The following is a 20,428-nucleotide window of genomic DNA, read 5'->3' as shown; positions in this document are numbered from 1 at the left end:
GGATAATCCGAAATGGGTGGGGGCTCGGCCAGATAAGGAAATATCCTTTGTCTTTTATGTTTCTGGGAGACTTTACTGTGGTGTAGTTGTCTATAAAGGGAGACAGATTCTGTCTAAAAAATTGAATGAACACATTTCAGGAGGATCTTTGTTTATTCTTTTCAAAATCTGCATCCTTTTTGGCCAGCTATTCAGGTCAGAATCTCTTGGTTTGCCTATTCTCAAACATTTTGCATTTTCAATAAATATTTAAATGTAGGCTCAACGAGATGTATAGAGTTGCATGAGTTTTGACGTCGGATGTTGTCACTTCCCATTGTGCTTTCATAATCATGGAAGTTCTGAAATGTGCTGACATTTTCCATTTTTATTTTACTCTTTGTCTTTGTTTTTCTCTAGAACACCGAGCGATCAAAAGACTGGTACAAGACCATGTTTAAACAGATCCACAAGCTAAACAGAGGTACTGATTTTCATTTGTAGAAGTTGTGCCGTATTCCTATGTTGACTATTGTGGTGAGGACTTAGATTGGCTTTGCTAGGATATCAGAAGACTGGGCCCTATGCTCGACCCATTGGGCACCAGCCAGCCTGAGCCCAGCCATGCACCTGCAGAGCAGGGAGGGAGCGCTTGTGCCCTGCCTCACATGCGGGATCCTAGCTCAGCTCTCAAGTCCTCCCTCCCAGGTGTGGTGGGCTGTGGCAGGCTGAGCCCAGCCCTCTGCCTGTGCTCCGGCATCTGCCGGCCTGGGATGTGAGCAGCTGTGACTCCCACCTGCTTCCAGCTTTCGGCTCAGCTCCCCGTGTCAGCCCGTGACTGCCTTGTAGGCAGAGCAAGTTGAGAACACACTGAACCTGGGAGTGAAAAAAACTGGTCTCACCTGGATTCAGTCCCCCCCCCCCCCCCCGAGCACTCATGTGACCTTGGGTGGGTCACATGCCTCTCTGCATTCATCTCTCTTCCTTTCCTCCAAGGGATGTTGCAGGGTCAAATGAGAACAAATTCCGCCTAATGAAGGAGAATGTGTGGTGTACCTGTAAGGTGTTAATATGGAAAGTAATCTTCCCCAGCTGGGAGCCAGCACTTGGCAGGTAGCTCTGAGAGTCAGTCAAGAGCTGACACACCAAAGCCCGCTGAAGCTCGAAGAGAAGCGCTTCCAAATCAAGGGTCCCCTGGGCTGTCAGCAGGGGATCCAGCATGGTAGGAGAACCCCAGGCCAGTGCTCAGGCGGCTCATGACCCCACCAGCTCCCATCTGCCTGTGCTGCCAGTCAGCTGATAGGCAGAGATGTAGCTGCGCCGTGGGAAGGGTACCCCTTCTCCCATGGGCAGAGCATCCTGTCGTTCCATGTGGCCAAATCCAGTCTGGCCGCCTGGCCGATGACACATGAAGGCAAAGAGAAAGCGTTATGGTCGATGTTGGCCTGAGTCTCTCTGCTCAGCTGCAGACGGCAGCCAACGTCACTGTTAATTATCTCCTGCAGCGTTCACAGTGAAGCTGGCCGTGCCTCCCTCCAAACGGTTTCCAAATACCGAGATGCTCTGTGTTTCTAAACCAAGGGTAAATCCACGGTGGTTGGGTAGATAGAAGCGCTCAGTCATGGCAGTGATGCCAGAGGCTGGGTCTACAGTTGGGTGATGTCAGTCACTTCCTAAAGCTGATGTCCACTTCCCCCAGCAACTCCGTGTCTCTTCACCTTGAGACCCGGCTTCGGCAGCCCAAGTGCCAAGACACAGGTGCACATGTGAATAGTATGTTGTTCTGTCCCACAGGCAGCACCTCTCCTGTTAAAGGGTTAACTCTACCCAAATTACAGGTTCTAAACAAAACTACCTGCCCTAATGGTAGACAGAGATAATGTGAAAAATTAAGAATCCACTTGTTTGTTTGGAAACTTGAAGCTTTGTACTAAATCCCTCTTGCTTACCAGAGCCTGTATATATGTAATTCTTTGTCCAAGAGGAAAAATGATATTATCTCTTTAGATGTGTCTCAGTAATTCAGGCAAAAGGACTGGATTTTCAAAGCAATTTGGGTTTCTTTCATATCACTCGTGAAGCCTTGTACATTCCAGAATTCAAGGGGCCTGAATTGTGTGTGGATCCCTGTTCGTTCATTCTCTCCATTTGTATCTTCCTCTATTCTCTCTCCCAAACCTGTTCCTCTGCCTAGACACTCCTGAAGAAAACCCTTATTTCCCTACGTACCAATTCCCTGAACTTCCTGAAATCCAGCAAAATTCTGAAGGTACCATAAACTTAGACAGTGTATCTGTTGTCCTAGCCTTAAATTAATTCTTACAGTTCCATTATAGGAATAAGATTTGGCTTTTAGATTTTGTTTTTATAGTTGTTTTCGGTTGGTGAAAATTTTATTTCACTCATTTGCATGATGTGCTATATTAAAATAACTAAGTCCTTTCTAATTCATTAATCTTGTTTTAAGTGTGATGCTGTGTGCTTTAATAACACTAAAACAGGTAATCGTTCAAAAGAGTCAGTTGGGGATTTGTCAGTTCCTCCACTTCATGGTGGGTGGTTTCAAAATCCACTGCTTTTCTCTGCTTCAGAGGACAATCCCTACACTCCTACCTACCAGTTTCCAGCATCTACTCCTAGTCCTAAATCTGAAGGTAATTAAAGGAAAATCACGTGCCTCTCTTTGTACTGGTGCTGTTCCTTTCTTCTTCACCTTGGGTTTTTTGTTGTTGCTGTTGTTTTTTTTTCTGGTGGCTAACGGGCTGTCTCCCAATCATTTGCTTCCCCCAGCCTTGTGTTTTGTGGTATTTGCCTCACTCCTCACGGACTGTATGACCTGAGTCTACCCAGTTGGATTTTAATATTGGCCCTTTGGAGTTTACGTGATTAATGGGGTAACCAATGTTGCTTGGTTATAATGCTTCAAACTTGTGGGGCTCTGGAAAAAGCTGCCAGTGTTTGGGGTGATTACATGGTGCTGGTGGTCGGGCAGTGACTCTGGGAAGCTGTCGTGATGGCTGATGAACAGAGGGGTAGACAGGCCCACTGTCAACAACAGAAAAATTACCCCTTGTCACTGGCCCTTTCTTGTTGTGGACCCTCAGGGTATATCTCCTTGAGAAGGAATTCCCAGAGAGCCATCCAGGTATGAGAATCCATCATGGTGGGAGATGATATCTTTTGAAAATAAGAGTTTTGGCCAAGCGAGAAAATGTTTCATGAAAGAGCTGCCTGGGAATTTGGGCCTGCTGGGAAGGATGGCCACACTTGTATCTAAGACTCATTTCTGGGGCAAAAAGTTTAGGTGTCAAAGAAGGTTCTAAAAGGTTAGATAAAGGCACCATCCTGAGAATGACCCTGTCCTGAGGATTGTCTGATCTTTAGATGAATGACCCAGAAAGCAGGAAATGGAAGGGGTATACAGAGGAAATTTCATTCAATGCTCTTCTAGGATGAGATGTTGAATGCTCTGAACTTCACTTACTCAACTAGTACTGAGCAATTGCATGCGCTATGCATTGTCCTTGGAACTGGAAATAGTGCCATAAATATGTCCTCTGTTCTCAAAAGTGCATGTCTGGCAGAGAGGTAGACAAGACCCCTTCGTTGCTCTATGTCCCCGTGCAGTGGCAGCTGCAAGAGCATGTGCCCCGAAGGCCAGAGCAAAGCTTACTGGTTGAAGGGAGGCCCTCTGTGCATACCTGGAGAATGCTGCTGAGTGAGGCCTTGGTACCAGCATTCCTGTTGAGGGATGAAGCCCAGTTCTGACCCCTCCATATTTCTGTGCTCTGATTAGCTCAGAAACCATCCCACACAGCTATTCTCAGCACTGGTAGAGTTGCCCTTTCACTCACTCACCAAACTCTCACTGACTACTTAACATACATGAAATGACACTCTGGGAAGCGTTAGACTTTTGAAAAGAGTTTAGTTAAAACTAAAAGTTTTAGTTAAAATACCATATTCCCTTTCAGTTCCGCCTTTGATGTGCTAGTCGGTGGTTTCCAACCATTTCATGTCTGGGTTTGAACAAAAACAAGTCTACGAAACAAACCCAGGCTCAAACCAGATGATTTCATTGTAAATCATCATATCATTCAAACAATGATTTCATTGTACTCAGCGACCTCCCCACATCCAACGAGAAGCAACTTAAGAAACAACTGACTGAGTTGAATGAGGGAGAAATTTTTTAGGGTAATTTTGACTAAGTGCAATGTTTGATTGGTGCCTCATTTGGGCTTGAGAGCCCAGCACACTCCTGGAGTGGCACTGCAAGCCTGAAGGCACAGTGTCCCGTGGGCAGAGGAAGGCCACCTGGAGAAGTCCTGGGGGGAAATGCAGTGACTCTGTCTGACTGGAGGAATGCTGTGGGCCTGCCACAGGCTGGTCAGCCTGGCCCTCTATGTGAAGCCAGGGTTTTGTGGCCTCACGCCCAGAGCTGCCGTGTCATCGTCTGCCACACCTTAGCAACCCAGGCTGACAGGGACATGTGCTGTTTGGGACACATCAAGTCAGGCGCAAGAGGGAATTGGGGTTATTTTGCCTTGAGGCATAAACAGTAAGGGATGATACGATCGCTTTTCACCCGTAAAGTGGGAAGCAAACCTTAATATTTTTTTTATTTTCAAAGACCAAAAAGGATGGAATTGTCTTGAAGGATAAAAAAGAAAAAAAATTAGATTGAACATAAAAGATTCATAATAACCCGGATGATTAGGCTTTCACACAAGTTTCTGAAAAGCCTTTTTCCCTGGAGATCTTTTTAAAAATAGGGTAGATTCCATCTCACCCCTGCTCCCTGCTCAAGATGACAGACCCAGACATAGACCACAGATGGATTCAACTGGATGAAGGCTTTTTACAAATGAGTGAAAATGTTTGAGCTAGTTGAAGGGATTGGTAGTTTTTTTAACTTTTTTTTTTTTTTTTTTTTTTTTTAAATAATAAGAGATTCTCTGGCTTGTGGTTTTGAGGTCGGTAAGCTTTGGCAGGTCACCCTAAACCCTGTCGTTGATACCCGCTCCAGCCCTGTGTGCTTACAGGTGGCTGTGGGCTCTGCACACCCTTCTTAACATAGGAAATATTTATGCCTTTCAAAGAAAGGCATTAAGGACAAATTAGCACCTGAGCAGGGTTCCACCCATAGATTTTAATGAGCATTAAAAAATGGATAACTTTAATGAGGAGCATGAGCTCTCATTCCAGAGTCCCTCCTCTCTGAGGAAGAGACTGCTGTAGCTGTTGGGTTTTTTGTTTTGCTTGAAGTTAGAATCTGAAACTAGAATTATTTGCAGTAAACCTATCAAAACCTAGCCTCAGGGCTGCTGCCTCTGAATTCTAGTTGTTTATACGCTATAAAAAAAGACATTTCTAAGTGTCTGAAAGCTGATTCTCTGAAGTAGTAAAGGACCATGTGAGGGGCGCCTGGGTGGCTCAGTCGGTTAAGCGTCTGACTTCAGCTCAGGTCATGATCTCACGGTTCGTGGGTTCGAGCCCCGCTTCCAGCTCTGTGCTGACAGCCAGCTCAGAGCCTGGAGCCTTCTTCACATTCTGTATCTCTCTCTCTCTCTGACCCTCTCGTGCTCACACTGCCTCTCTTTCTCTCTCAAAAATAAATAAAACATTAAAAAATTTAAAAAAAGGACCATGTGAAAGTTAGTTTATGCCAGCTTAGCTACCCTTTTTCCTCCAAGTACTACCATGAAAAGTAAACCTCTATCCAGACTTGAGAAGATAAATAGAATTATCATGTCTTAATCAGTGAAGTTTAAAGTGTACTTTAAAAGAAACCTATAAAGGGGCGCCTGGGTGGCTTAGTCGGTTGAGCGTCCGACTTTCGCTTAGGTCATGATCTCGCGGTTCGTGGGTTCGGGCCCCGCGTCGGGCTCTGTGCTGACTGCCAGCTCAGAGCCTGGAGCCTGTTTCAGTCTGTGACTCCCTCTCTCTCTGACCCTCCCCTGCTCACGCTGTCTCTCTCTCTCTCTCTTTCTCCTAGAAATAAATAAAAAATAAAAAATAAATTAAAAAAAAAAACATTAAAAGAAACCTATAAATTCCAGCAGGGAGTGGTCACTTCTAATCATTTTATAATCTTTGAGACCACTCTGTGGGCCTGGAAGTCTTTGTTTCACTAGGTAGTTGGGAGGAAGTGGGGCTAGGGAATTAATAACAGAATAATTCAGGAGATGTATTTCTTGAAATTTCACTATATACCGTGGATGCTAGAAAGCTTATCAAAAATAACAAATCTTTTGGGAATAACTGTCAAGTAAGGCTAAGCAAGTGAGGTTTACTTTTCTTTTTTTTTTTAAGCCTTCACTTGACCCGCCCTCTCCTCCCCGTCATTCCTTCCTCTGTGATCCAAAGCTGCTTGTCTGTGAATTCCATTCTCTTCTCTCTCTCAAAGGCAGATAGATGTCCTTTTGTAGCATCTGGGATGTCACTGGGCCAGAAAGATTGGGGGGGTGGGGGAAGAGAGCGTAGCCAGCGACCAGAACCAGCCCCACCCACCACTGCACCCAGATGTGGAGGGGCTGCTATGGTGGGTCCTCAGATGCCCTGCCCCTGGTTTGCTCCTGGAGCAGGAGCCAGAGCAGCAAGCTGTGGAGGAGGAGCCTCAGAAACGCTGCCGCTGCCTCTGCCCCTGTCTCCTGCTTTGGGAAACAGCAGTGTGGTTGGTGGCTTAGTCCTCAGCAGCTCACAAGCCTAATTCTATTAATAATAATAATAGTAATAATAATAATAACAACAATAATGGCATAACCACCACAGCAGCTGTTGTGACCACCGTTTATTGAGCCCTTACTGAATACGAGGCCCCACATCCTGAGTGCATCACAACTGTCACTTTGCTTCATCCTTGCAGGGACCCCATGAGGTAAGTCCTTGTTTCATCAATAAAGGGTGTGAGGTTCAGGAAGTTTACGTAATTTGTGCAAGATCACCCAGTAAGCAGCAGAGCTAGGTTTCAAACCCAGATCTATAGGGACCCCAAACATGGGCTCTTTCTTACTGTTGTACTGCACCGCTGATTCCTTTACCTCTCCTGCTGCACCCTGTGTTTTGGGCTGACCCCTCTTGCCAAAGGCTTTCTGACACTTAACTCCAGGCATCCAGCCTGCCCTGCTTCTGAATCAGTCCTGTCTCACTCAGCTGAGCCAGTATCTCCTGGGATGGTGTCTGGGAGTGTGTAAAAAAAGGTCCCCCAAGTGAGTTGACATATGGCCAGGACTGGGAACCACTGGCATGAAGGAATACCATCCTTCCCACCCTCCAAGAAAGAGAAGATACTCGCCAGTGTAATCTTGGGGGTTTGGATGTAGAATTCGAGCAGGGGATACAGATTCAAGAGTTAACCTTTCCACTCTAAACATGCCAAATGATGTTGGCTCCCTTGACCTGCTTTATGTCCACAAAATGGCAGAGCTTTTCAAATAATGCCTCCAAGTCAGCATAAAACCAAGTATCTAGTGTGTTTTTCCACGGTCTGTGGCCTGTGAGAATATGTTTGGCCATGTCAGGGTAGCGGGCTGTCCTCTTCGCCAAGGGTGAATGAAGTCCCAGAGACCAGCTTTTCCTCTTGCTTTTGAATGCTTCTTCCACCACTGTCAGGCTGACGGTGACCACTGCCACCTCCTGGCGAAGTGTCTCAGGACACCACCTCAAGGCATCCTCCAGTTATGGTAACATATCATGATGTGCCGTAGTGGTCTGTTTCGTTGAGCTTCCTCCTCCTTCCTAAATGAGGATGTGCCAGGATAAGGATTTAGGAGGCTGATTTTCCCCAGGCACGTCTATACTGAGTTAAAGTAATCCTCTCCTGGCCTTACAAGATTTCTAAGAATAGCCTTACTTTGCTGGAGTTGAAGCACATAGTTCTGTTGTGAAGATGCCTGGTCAGGATCTGCGCCTCCTGCCCCAAGCTACAGCTAGCACTGCCCAGAGGGGGCGGGCCGAGCTGGCTGGTCACCTTTGCTCTCCTATCGGGAGCTGCGCAGGAGGGCCCCGCCCAGCCAGGGCAGAGTCTTGGACGGGCCTGCAAGATAGTTGAAAGGCACCAGCAGCTACTCCCTTTCCACCCCAAGGGCCAGGAATGCCGCTGGAGATGAAGACGGTGAGTCCTTTTCCAGCCCTCTGATCCTCCCCAGGTCTTCCTCCGTCCCCCTCCTTCTTTCTGCACCTCATTCTCTTCTTCAGATTTTTTTAAATGAATGTTTTCTATAGCTACTCTACACCGTATGTGGATCTTTTTTTCTTTTAATCCCCTAAAATTTGCCTTTAACCAGAACATAGTTTGGAGACTCTCTCCCTGAGCTCCCTGGACCGTACCTGACCACCTTACCCCATTTCGCCTTGTGCTCATTCTTCTCTCTCATCCCACCCAGACTTTGTGCCCACTTCTGTATACATCTTTTTCTTTGAATATTTTTGTTGTGGGGTGAGTATGTGTCTATCTTGACTCTGTATCCTTTCTCTTCCTAAGTGTATGGGGTAAAGCAGAAGAAAGAATGAATTTGTATAGTAGATAAAGGTTGTGTCAAAAATGAGCCCCTGATGTTAGAAAAATAATTGTAAGTTTAGGGGTTCCTGGGTGGCTCAGTTGGTCATGTGTTTAACTCTTGATTTCAGCTCAGGTCATGATCTCACAGTTTGTGAGATTGAGCTCTGCGTGGGGCTCTGCGTTGGTGGTGCAGAGGCTGCTTGGGTTTCTCTCTCCCTCTCTCAGCTCCTCCCCTGCTCCCTCTCAGCTCCTCCCCTGCTCCCTCTCTCTCAAAATAAATAGACTTTATTTAAAAAAGGAAAAAAATGGTTATAAGTTTTAAGGTCTAAGAAATGCAGAAAATGAAAATTTAATTGATAAATGCAAGCAGTTATGTAAATACTCCTTTTTGCCCATTATCTCATTTTAGTTACATAATTTTTTATAAAACAATCATTCTCAACCAGCACTTGTTTCCAGTGTATTTAAGATTGTTCAAAAGAGAAACCCAGAAAACCCAGAAAAAAAGTCTTTTTTAGAAGTTCCTTAAAAGTCACTGTGGTTGAAAAGGCAATTATGTGCTTCCTGGCAGTTTAAGAGAGTAGCTGTCCCCAAATCAGCCTCCAAGAACAGATTGCCAAAGCCTAGAGGGCAGTTACTGCTGTGTAAACATTGGAGCCCAGCAGGGGGCTTTGGGTTCCAGAAGTGGATTGTTCACCCTGAGTAAATTCTGCTTAGCGTCAGTGCTTCCTGGAAGTCGCTGGCATCGGAAGTTCTAGGTGTTGCTGCCAAAGCTTAGTGTTTGCTGCTTGGGGCTCCAAGGGGCCCAGTCAGCGTGTGGCTCCACCACAAACAGGAATCACAAGATCCCGGCTCAGCTGAGCCCCGTAAGGCACAGTTTTAAAGAACCCTTGGAAAAACCGTAAGGCAGGATTTCAGACAGACCATGTCTGTCTTCACAGACAACCAGAGAAACGTTTTATTTGCTATGTCTTAACTGTGTTTAAAAATACACACTCCCTTTGGCTAACTCTAGTGTACAGAAATGCAGAAGAGTGACCCTTGTACCCAGTTTTCCCATTCCTCGGTATATCTAACTTCATACCCATCTTCCCCAGTGTGGATTCAGTGTGCCAGGAGACGGTAACAAGAGAAGCAGCAAGTGGATGATGGGGTGTAGCAAGAGTGACTCAGTTTTACCCTTGTCCCAGAAGACGGAGAGAACTAGAAGTGGATAACTCAGAAAACTTGCTTAAGCATCACCAGGAAGGGAATGATGCAGACAAATGGAGCAAAGGCTTCAAGGGCTGGAAGTCAGTCTGGCCCACACCATAGTGTGACTTGAGTTTCAAAACAGCGCCCCTCCCCTGCCTCTTCCACAACAAAAATTACAATGAAATAGCCACAGTCTTTCCCAGGGTTGGGTAGATGAGGTTGGGATGAACCATAGAACAAAACACCCATCCCTGTCACAGAGCTCAAGAGGCAGCACTGGGAGGTGGGGTCGGAGTCGGAAAGACCTTGAATCCATCCCTGCTTTGCCTTTTTCTCATAGTGAGGCTAAGAGCAAATTTTCTTAACTTTCCTGGGCCTTGTTTCCTTGTCTGTAAGATGAGAGATTTCTATACCTCCAGGCGTTTTTGCAAGGATTAAGTGAGATGATAGTAAATTCTCAGCCACTATTAGGCACTTAATGGAAGCAGCTATTATTTTTATTCATAATCATAGGTAAAATTTTCTTACATTAGGTTTGTAAGACAAACATAAAAAATTTAAAAAACAAATTTTACGTTCCCTGGAACTTGCCCTAATGGCTAGTGTTCAGCGGAATCCATGGAACTTCAATTTGCCCTCTTAAAAGTCAAACTGAAACCCACATGTCATACTCGGATCCCATGGACACTGAGAAAGAAATGAAAAGCTCAGAGGCACTCCTGCCCTATATTGGCCTTGGATAGGTGACGGTTCTTTTTCCACTTCCACCAAATAAGAGGTAGCTTTTTTTGGGGGGGGGGTAATTTTACTTATTTGAGAGAGAGCAGGGTAGGGTCAGAGAAAGAATCCCAATAAGCGGGTTCAGTGCGGAGCCCAACTTGGGGCTCAGTCTCATGAACTGTGAGATTATGACCTGAGCCGAAATCAAGAGTCGGCCACTTAACCAACTGAGCCACCCAGATGCCCCCAAGAAGTAGCTTTACGAGTGTTCAGTCACTTAGACTTCTCTTTTGCCTTCACCCCCATTTTTCTCCTACTGTTCAAAACACATATTCACCAGGGCACCTGGGTGGCTCAGTTGGTTTAGCGTCTGACTTTGGCTCAGGTCATGATCTCACAGTTCGTGAGTTCAAGCCCTGCATGGGGCTCTGTGCTGACAGCTCAGAGCCGGGAGCCTGCTTCAAATTCTGTGTCTCCCTCTCTCTGCCTCTTCCCCACTTGCACTCTGTCTCTCTCTCTCTCTCTCTCAAAAATAAATAAACATTAAAAACCATTTAAATAAATAAATAAATTTTAAAAAGGAAAAAAAAAACACATACTCCCCAAGCTGTGCTATTTTTTCCATCTTATAAGAACTATTTCTCCTTTCCTTCTAGCAAATATTCCAGAATTCTACATAAGGAAGCTCTAGGGAGAAGAAAATTTTCAAAGAACTTAGGCTTAAAAAAAATTGTTTTGAATATTTAAATGCCATTTTGCCCCCATGAAAATTTTGCTTCTTACCCCAAGAACCAGGTGGTAGTTCCACATTAACCCTGACCTTACCATCTATGGATAGGCTGCTGCTTCATGATTCAGAGACAGGGTTTTGAGCTAAAATGCTAGGCTGGGTTTTAAGCAGTATGTACTGCTGGTGTGTCCCGGTTCCTGAGTAAGCTAATTTTTCATTTGGCAGACACCATTTTTCCAATCACATCTTTGCAATCAAAGCTGATTTTTAGTTTTCTTTGACATCATGGCATTTCAGTACGATAATCAGAAGTCTGTTAAAAAACAAAAACAGCCAAAAACAAAATGCTTTGGAACAGGACTCCAAAAATATGTCAGGATGTCATTTTATCTTTTCCTTCTGCCCTGTTTTTAAAAGTTAACATAAATAAGCTTGAACCCTCCAAGTCTTATTCTACTTTGGTGTTAACTAATCCTTACCCTTCAAGGAAGGGAGGGAAAGATAACTTGGTACCTGATACCTTTATTTGGGCTGGGAGAGACCTTGGGGAAATGAAAATTGGGAGAGGAAATGGGATCAGAAGTGGTGGTAGAGAAGCTGTCTTTGAATAATACTCAAAATAACATTTATCTCACGAAACATCCTGGACTTCACTGCCCTGAAACTTAAAATGATTTGCAGAGACAGAACTTGATTAACACTTCGTCCACACGTGACATTGGATTCTTTGGCTTGTCTTTGCTGGTTGCTGTGTGTTCTTTGTTAAAGCTCTTACCGATTTTAAGGGAAGGAGTTAGGTCTTCATTTCATATTCATGAATTTTGAATTCAACTTAGCAAGATATTAGAAAATGGGAACAGGTGACTGATTCAGCCTAACTCTTGTTGGAAAGGTGCTTTGGAGGGATTATCATGGATGTGATGACTAAATGTCCTGCATTGTCAGGACAGTTTCACTTTAAAAATCTGTTTCTGTACATGTACGTGTGGTCTCATTTTTAGTTCAGGGCAACCACTAACATGAGGGGCTCGGATCTGGTCTCGGTTCTATAAGTGTCAGTCCCAGTGTTCTCCTTATTCAGGGATGTGTGTCTCTCCTCTGGAGAGCAGTCTCACAGAACCATGTGAGTTTGACTTATTCCAGAAGCACAGTTGAGACACTTAGGCTGAGCAGTACCTTTGCAAAGCAAACCTGCCTGGCTTTGCCACGTTCCAAGAAAAGTGAGCTAGTCAAGCAACTAGGTTGAGGTGGAATCAAAACGGATGATTACGATGGGCTTCTGGAACTGTTTTCTCAGCTGCAGCACCTCTTTAAGTGGTATTGTGTATGGAACCTCAGCATTTAAAACAGGTCACAGCCGAGGTGGGCAACTGAACCCATGTCGCTGGAGCTCCTCATGCCACCCAGTAGTGGGCCTGGGGGACTCAGCAGGCTAGAGCAGAGACTTTCAGTGTGAGCATTTGGGGACCTATCTCCTCCCCTGCATCCAACCCAAGCTGGGGACCCTGCATTCTAGCTTTGCTTAACTGTCTTAAGGAGGACCTTTGGCTATTTGTCCCCATGCTTGGTGTCAGGTGGCAGTCAGCCCCCACGTGTCATGAATGTACCTTCTGGCCTCCGAGTCTGCAGACCCTGTTTGGTTGGGTGGGCTCTCAGGTGGGGTTCGTGGCAGTGTGGCTCCCGGCCCTGGGCCCCTCCTCTGCCTGTCAGCCCCCTGGTGTGGCTGGATGCCAGTGCAGGACTGTGTAAGTGGGGGACATGTCACCTGTTCTCTTACCTTAGCCAGAGTCGTCCTGATTGTGTTTTGTTTTGTTCACTAGATGATGATTCAGATCTGTACTCACCTCGGTACTCCTTTTCTGAAGACAGTAAGTGATGTAGAATTTTCTGGTCGCGTGGGAGGAAGAGAGGGTGGTGGATGAGGGAGGACAGCTTCCTTTTTTTGGTTTCCCTCAGGTTTGAGAGTCTTTTGTACCCACTTTTCTTCTCCAGCAAAATCTCCCCTTTCTGTGCCTCGCTCAAAAAGTGAGATGAGCTACATTGACAGTGAGAAGGTGGTTAAGCGGTCAGCCACACTTCCCCTCCCAACCCGCTCTTCCTCACTCAAATCAAGCCCAGAAAGGTAAGAGTTCCCCCATCCACAATCAGCTCTGAGATTTAGGGCTCTCATGACCCAAGCTAGCGAGGAAGTACTGTCTCTCTCTGATGGGTCAGGCAGCCTTGGAGGCAAGAGTCAGGCAGACCCAAATTTGAATCCCCATGCTGTCACTCATGAGCAGTGACTTATTCTGAGTCTCAGTGTCCTCATCCGTTAAATGGGAATACATTTTATACTTACGGGGATGTTGCGAAGATAAAATAATGCATATAACATTTGTAGTAGTGCCTGGGTATTTATGGCTCAAATAACGTTGCCTATAATTATCGTGTCTTTTTAGTCTTCTCACAAGAGAAATCTTAGCCATAAGATTTGTCATGTGTTTTTATACTCTCTGTGCATACTGAAGGGGCCCATAATTTTAAAATGAAGCCACACATATGAATATCTATTTATGTAAAACGTATCACTGAAAGATAAGGCTTGGACTGAGTATACTGATGGCGTTCATCATCTCCTAATGGCTGTACTAAATGACCTGCTTTTCTTTGCTGAGTTCTTATGCCCAATGGAGGAACCTTTTTATGCTTTGATAATTAATTTGAAAGGAAAGCCGGGGATGCCCTTACGTCCTTGTGGGTAAACACGAAGGTGCATTCATCTTGAGGTTCACGACACCTCAAGTATCTACTGGGTACATTCTGTGTACAGGTTGAGCCAGATACTGTGGGGGATTATAAGCATATATAAATCATTGTCCCTGCCTTCAAGAAGTTTATAGCCTTGCAAGAAAAAAAAAACATAATCACAGTGCAAAATACAATAATGTGCACACACTAAAAATTTGCAAACAATTTCTAAGAATTCATGTATCCCCTGGAACCCAATGCTGGGTCAGCTTAATTAAGTTGCTGTGCCAAAGGCTGCGATATTGGTGACTACTGGGGCAGGGTGCAAAAGAGGGAAGAACATGGTTGTTAATAGCCAATATCATTTACTGAGTAGTTACCATGGGCCTGGTGCTCTGCTAAGTGACTTACATGCACTGTCTCATTTAATCCCTACAATATCCCCATTTTCCAGATGAGGAAACTAAAGTAGCCATAGGTAAGGTGCTTGGCTCAGATCACCACGCCAGCAAGCTTCGTAGGAGGGACTGGAACCAGAGCTGACTGGCTCCAGGACCCACGTACTCTCGCACTGCACTAGCAGGAGTGGGAGGTGCAGGCGTGCTTGGGGGATGAGAGGCTCACAGGAGGAGAGCAAGCTTTGCTGCTGCTGCTTCCCACCCTTCTTCTCATTCTCTTCTCTCTGCTTCCTGGTGCCTGGTTTAGAGCACAGGACACCTCAAGCCTTTTGTGAAACGAATGCAGAGATGTAACTGGTTATTTTGAGAAGGGAACCCAGCACAACTAAATGCTTCACGCCCGGTCCGATTTTATGCTTCGGATATAAAAATTCCTTGATTAGACTACAGTCAGCCAAAGCCAGACCATGTCGGATGCCAATTTTCACGAAAATAGCTCTAATAGGATTTTCTTTCTACAGAAACGACTGGGAGCCCCCAGATAAGAAAGTGGATACAAGGAAATACCGTGCAGAGCCCAAAAGCATTTACGACTATCAGCCGGGCAAGTCTTCTGTTCTGACCAACGAAAAGATGGTAATGTGTATATTAAAGTTGTTTTGTCTCCCCTGCCACGTTCTTTACTCCTGATGCATTGTGCATCTGGGTTACGTTCTTTCTCCCCAAGATAGACTCTCTATGTTTCGAAGACCATGAAAACATGAAGCCTTTTTACCCTTCTCAGTTTTGCAGGTGTTTATAAAATAAGTCCTGGGAGTCTGCTTTTAAAGAAGCCTTATTGTGCTTTGTTGTTCTTTTTGTGCATGATTTGAACTAATTTAAAATCCCCTACTAATGTAAAGATTGATTTTGCTGCTGTCTTTTTAAAAACGTCTAACCATTAATTTATCAGGCTTATTGCTAACTGGACTAGAATCAGGTTTTTTTTTTTTTTTTTAAGCAGCTCTTATTTGAACACACATAAATTTTGTAGAAGTTACAAGCACGTCATTAAGAGGTAAATCATGAATCTGATGTTGTGGCTTGGGGAAAAAAAGACCCAGGCTGTTAGAATATGTCTGTTAGGTCTTCCCCTTCTGCCGAGTGCAGTATTGAGGATGAATTTCATATTCAGTCTGGCTTCTAATTCTCTACACAAGTTCACATCGCCAAGTAATTGTAAATGGGAGAAATGGCCTGTATGGGCCTAGAAGACCACCCTGGAAACGAGGTTGCTTCTGTGAAGTGGGAAAGAATTTTTACAAACTGTTTGGTTTCATATCTGCCACTCACACTTCCCTTTTGTTCACCCTTCATTAGAAAAGCTGGTTCAGAATTCTGATCATGGTTAAAGGGATTCTCCAAAGCTCTATAAAGATTTCAGCCCCCCAGCCGTGCCAGCAGGATGGAATTCTCATGCTGGGGCTTGGTTTTTATTAAAATGCGGCTGCCACACTGCGAACAGATTAAGTAGGCCTCTGAAATGCAGGTTCAGATTCTTTTTCCCCCACCTCTTCCACTCTACATGCTTTAGGTAATAATTGATTTGACTTTTACTAAAATAAAAATGTGACATCTTTAAAAGCACAAAGGGATAAGTACTTTTAATTAGGAAGAAAGGTCAAGAGTTCACAGAAATGCTTTAGAGATGTCATTCTTTAGCATCCCTGTGCACCACAGTTATTTTAAGCACAAAGTTCAGAGATGAGCAGAGAATTCTGCCTCTGGCCCCATAGCACCCTGGGAGTTCTCTCCCTGTTAGAAGAAGAAAATACACAGCAGAAGTTCGCCTTCCCCACAGGTGTTCCTAGATAGACAGTCCTGTGCGTTGGGCACATTCATGACACCTGAGCTACCAGCCTGGGATGCACCATGACATATCAGTACGTTTAAGTGATTTCAGAGATTCCAAAGCCCTAGATTCTATAGGGTGCTTTCGTTTGGGCAATATTATGGTTCATAGTTGGTAATTGCTTTTATGGAAAGCTTACCCCTTTTCTGAATTTCTTCTTCATTTCCGCCTCCTTTCCTTGGTTCCTGATAATTTGACTACCATTCAGAAATAAGAAAAAAAACGGCGTTTTGTTTTTGTTCTTCTCATTGATCCCACGATGGTTACAAACCCTAGAACGTGACAGCAGGGCCCCTCAGGGGCTTCTGGAGAGTTGTGGTGGCCATGCACTCGGATTGCAAAGCACCACCCGGCGCTCCTACAGGGCAGGCTCCCTGTGCGGTACCAGACCTGGGCCAGCCCCGCAACCAGCCGTGAAGGCCCTGGGCGGGCCGTGGAGGAGCATCATGGTCAGCTGTTTCATTTAGTGCTGTTCACTCATTAGCTCTGTTTTTCCTCAGAAAAGTCTTTCATTTGAGAGAAAAATTCAGTCAGATCTCCTTTGTTTCACAGTCTACTCTTGACAGTAGCTGAATTAGTCCTTTATTTTTGAATTTTTTTCCCTGCTGTTTTTGCCACATGAACAGAAAAGCTGGCATGTGAGTGTCTGTGTGTCTTGCCTTTTGGCATCTAGTATCTGGTCTGCCAGAATATGAGCTCACCTCCCACCCCCACCACCACACACACACACTTTTGTGTTGCCGTTAACTGTGGAGCAGTATACTAACTTGTGACAGATGTAGAGTCTAAATTTGCTCACAGAAACACACAACTCCTTTTGAGGAGAAAAATGTGTTTTCCCCCCTAATTTGAGGTACTCCTGTCTGTATAAGCTTGCCAATTTCAATAACAACCTCACAGGCACCTCTACCCTCTGTCTGCAGGAAGGGTGGCGGTAGATTGTAGAGGCCGTCTAAGAGGTTGTCTTGTCCCAGGTGTGAAGCTAGACCATCCCAGGCCGAAGAAACACTGTGCTGCCTTCAGAATCCCACACGGTAGATTTAGAGCCTTATGGCCTCTTCAGCCATTTGGCCAACTCCTGTGACATTCTTCATAACTCCTCAGCTCCTCTCATCATGGTCTGAATCTGTTGTCTTTTCTTCCAGCCTTGGGATTGGAGATCTATGGGCAGGCCCTGCTTTGTCAGAAGTGGCCTTTACTGGCTTTGTCCTTTTAACTTCCCTCCAAAGTCCCTTACAGAACTTCAGCTCAATTCAACAAATATACATAGAGTAACTTTTATGTGCCAAGCCCTGGGTTAGAGGTTGGGATCTATATTGGGAAGGACAGGCATTAAAATAGTAATTACAGACACGATATATATTTGGATGTATAAAACAAGCGGATTGACCCAACTTGGTTTCTTCCCAGTATACGGTCAATTTGAGTTTCTTCCTGGCTTTTCAAGTTTGTCACTTACCCCTATTTTAGCTTAGTATCCTCTGCAAATGTAGAGCGTCTGCCTCCTTCTCAGGAATATGAGAAGGGGATGTTCTGTACTATAAAGAGCACTGGACATAGGAGCTGGAAGATCTGAGTTCAAATTCTGAATCTGCCCTAAGGTATCTTAGGTCACGTCATTTAACTTTTCGGAACCTCAGTGTTTTCCTCTGTAAAACGGGAAGTATTATTTGGCCTGCCAACATTACTGATGCACTGAGTATTGAAGTGAGTACTGAGTGGTGTTCCATACTCCCTGAAGCATCCAATGAGAGGATGAAGTGTGGTCACGTATGAAAGAACTATGAACATTACTAAGTGCTATGGAAATGAATGTACCACATTCAGATAGTTTGATTAAAAATTGAATTAAGTCTCTGGCTCCTGTCCAAGAAGCAAAACCATCCTTGAGGAGAATCAGGCATTTTTCTGGCAGGTCCTCTGCCTTTTCCAAGGATTTTGCCGAGCTGGGAAAACAGCCCCCGGCAGCAGAGAAGTCAGCCTGGTGTTGTGGAACCTGCCCCACCTGCCAGGACGGAGCTCACACTCTCCATCCCAAAGGACACTTTCTATTTGTCCAGTCCACAGTTGGATCTACAGCTGAGTTACAGATGACAAAATCAAACGCAGATGTCCATGCTGTGTGGCATTCCCTCTTTAGCCCCCTCTCCGGGCACCTGCTCTGGGCCCAGGCAGCTGACATGCCTCCCAATTCAGCTTTCAGCGTCCCGTTAGCCTCCACAGTAACAACACTCCGCAGGCAGCCTCCGGCTGTAAGATGGGTTCATTCTTTCAGGACTGAGCTCCAGAACATTCAGGCCATTTCCTGAAAGAGCTGGTACGTTTTATTTAAAATAACAACAAAAACCCAACCTATTCTCAGGGAGCAGTTTATAAATAGCGTTTAAAAATAATATACATGACATAGGTTTCATGCAACCCCATCCTGTAAGGATCTAGGGTGTCCCTCCTGAATAGTTGTGTCCTTACAGATCTTGTGCCTTGTTTCACCGAATACATAAAGAATCCGTTTGGAATCCATTATTTTACATCATTTCACAATCCAGTGAGAAGGAGCACACCTTCTCCTTCGGGATTTAAGCCCTAAGTCCCTAAAGCCAGTCGGAGGAGGTTTTAATCTGAGCACATGAGGACAGGCTCTATTTCGGTAGATATTTCCCTCTGATTCCAACTTACTGGCATTCAGCGAATTTCAGTCAAAGAAAAGTTCTCTGCCTTACCTTCCTCTGTTTGAAGCAAAACTAGAAATCTTGGTAAAGTTCTTCTAAGGATTTTAGAAGAAGGGACTGGTGAAGGTCGCCAAGTTTACAGCCATTTCTACAAACTGCAAAAGGCCTGGTAACAGAATGTTAAGAAAAACGTGTTTGGAGAGGCTACTCTGAAAGCAATGGCTTGCAGTTTCCTTTGTGCGTTGTTGCCCCGAGGGAGTGAAGTTTATTCTATCTTGTTTTCAGTCTCCGTGCAAAATGTATATTTTATGTTTCCTATTATTGTCCGAAAATCAGCATATCTCTATCATTTAGTGACTGCCGAGCGTTTTTCTGAAACATCTACATACATGAGTTTAATGAATGAAGCCACGAGCCTCTGATACTTTTGTCTGACGTGAACATACACCTTCAGTTTATCAAGGGGAGACCTTATTTGCTTGCCAGGCATTCATTTGCCAACTAATTATTTCCAGAAACACAGGTTATGCCACAGAGTGAGGTACTAAAACTTTATAAATATCTAACTCCATATGGAATCCCATGGAATCAAATTATCAGTCTATGTGAACTTGCCTCTTAGAGTTATATAAGGTTGAGATATCTAACTTATATTTGTAACATAACCCAGAAGTTTTTTTCCCCCCTGCTCTGTTGTCTGTCTCGTTCAGCTTTTCCCTCACTTTATTTTTCCCAGTTCTTTAACATTTATTTGTGAAATCACGAAGTATATTCTGTCTGTGTTCATCTTCCATGGATGCTCGTTTAAAATGTTTTTACACTTGTGTCTTCTGTTTTTACTTATATCATCTTTCACTTTACTGTGTATGGGACATGATTTCTCACCTGCTCATGTGCCATTAAAGATGCAGTATTAACAAGCTGGCTTTTATGAAGTGTTGGTATTTGTATTTCTTTTGAAAACCTTAAGGCAGCTTTGCAAATAAGTACTAAAACTATATACTAGCCAAATAAAAATTATTTGCTCTACTCGTCTGGCATAGATGATTAAATGTTTGGTGTGCTTACCAGGTTATTTGCTCCTAACTAACAACTCTTTGTAAAGAGGAAATAAGGGGTTTCTCTTCTCCCATGATACAGTTATTGAGGAATATGTTCATATTCTGATCTGTTATGGAGGGCAGCAGGATGGTGTAAAATTCTCCATCCGTATTCCATTTGCCGTCTGCCTTAGGGCTGAGAATGATTCACTCACTGCTCTCTACCTCCATTTCTCTGTTTTTATAAACCCATCCTCTCCCACCTGTTTTAACTCCTTGTTTTTGCTGATGTCCGTAAAAATGGCTGATTGCCACTGTTGAATACAGTTGCTATAGATACCCGGAAGCCACTGCATCTCTACTGGCCTGTTCCTATGTAATCTTTGCATAATGTTATCCTTCTCTCTCTTCCATTTCCCTATCACCAACCCCTATAGAGTCGGGATATAAGCCCAGAAGAGATAGATTTAAAGAATGAACCTTGGTATAAATTCTTTTCGGAATTGGAGTTTGGGAAACCGGTAAGTTTAATAGCTTCAGTGGTTATAGACACCTTTTTAAATAATGCTGTTGATGC

General features: G+C 44.4%; 1 protein-coding gene across 8 annotated transcripts in view; it reads left to right on the top strand.

The window, feature by feature from the left end:
- Positions 1-20,428, top strand: part of SORBS1 (sorbin and SH3 domain containing 1) — a 166,712-nt gene that overhangs the window by 88,307 nt on the left and 57,977 nt on the right. For 4 of the 8 annotated variants that reach the window (XM_039230205.1, XM_039230202.1, XM_039230201.1 and 1 more), the window contains 5 exons: positions 400-463; positions 12,947-12,994; positions 13,119-13,248; positions 14,773-14,887; positions 20,289-20,372. In XM_039230205.1, the coding sequence (XP_039086136.1) occupies positions 400-463; positions 12,947-12,994; positions 13,119-13,248; positions 14,773-14,887; positions 20,289-20,372 (441 nt within the window). The remainder of the gene's footprint in view (positions 1-399; positions 464-12,946; positions 12,995-13,118; positions 13,249-14,772; positions 14,888-20,288; positions 20,373-20,428) is intronic. The other 4 variants (XM_039230207.1, XM_039230206.1, XM_039230204.1 and 1 more) reach the window with 1 other exon arrangement.

Source organism: Hyaena hyaena, unplaced genomic scaffold (assembly GCF_003009895.1).
Source record: "Hyaena hyaena isolate Hyena2069 unplaced genomic scaffold, ASM300989v1 scaffold_44, whole genome shotgun sequence".
Classification (NCBI taxonomy): domain Eukaryota; kingdom Metazoa; phylum Chordata; class Mammalia; order Carnivora; family Hyaenidae; genus Hyaena; species Hyaena hyaena.
This window is presented reverse-complemented; position numbering and strand designations above follow the sequence as displayed.